Source organism: Eimeria mitis, genomic scaffold, assembly GCF_000499745.2.
Source record: "Eimeria mitis Houghton genomic scaffold, Emh_scaff840, whole genome shotgun sequence".
Classification (NCBI taxonomy): domain Eukaryota; phylum Apicomplexa; class Conoidasida; order Eucoccidiorida; family Eimeriidae; genus Eimeria; species Eimeria mitis.
Window position 1 is genome coordinate 15,294 of NW_013576181.1, and position 307 is coordinate 15,600.

Genomic DNA, 307 nt, shown 5'->3' on the forward strand with positions numbered 1-307 from the left:
TGCTGCTGCTGCAGCAGGAAGCTAAGAAGATATATATCCGTGCTGCATGCATGCAGAGCCAGCCCCGAAGCCTCGCGCGGCTACATTCCGTCATGCGTATGTCTTCAAGCCGCTGCTGCTGCTGCTGCTGCTCTCCACCTGCTGCTGCTGCTGCTGCTGCTGCTGCTGCACTCGCTGGTATTGCTGTTGCTGCTGCTGCTGCTGCTGCTGCTGCTGCTGCTGTTGTGCGAAGGAGAGAGGGTTTCATCTGCTGCTGCTGCTGCAGCAGCAGGAACACCTCTCACCTGCATGCACGCGTCTGCATGCA

General features: G+C 59.3%; 1 protein-coding gene across 1 annotated transcript in view; it reads right to left on the reverse strand.

The window, feature by feature from the left end:
- Positions 1-90: 90 nt before the first annotated feature.
- EMH_0023540 (uncharacterized protein) overlaps positions 91-307 on the reverse strand; it is a gene marked incomplete at both ends in the record, with an annotated part of 923 nt that continues 706 nt past the window's right edge. Inside the window, one exon of the mRNA XM_013502155.1 lies at positions 91-219. Coding sequence (XP_013357609.1) covers positions 91-219 — 129 coding nt within the window. The remainder of the gene's footprint in view (positions 220-307) is intronic.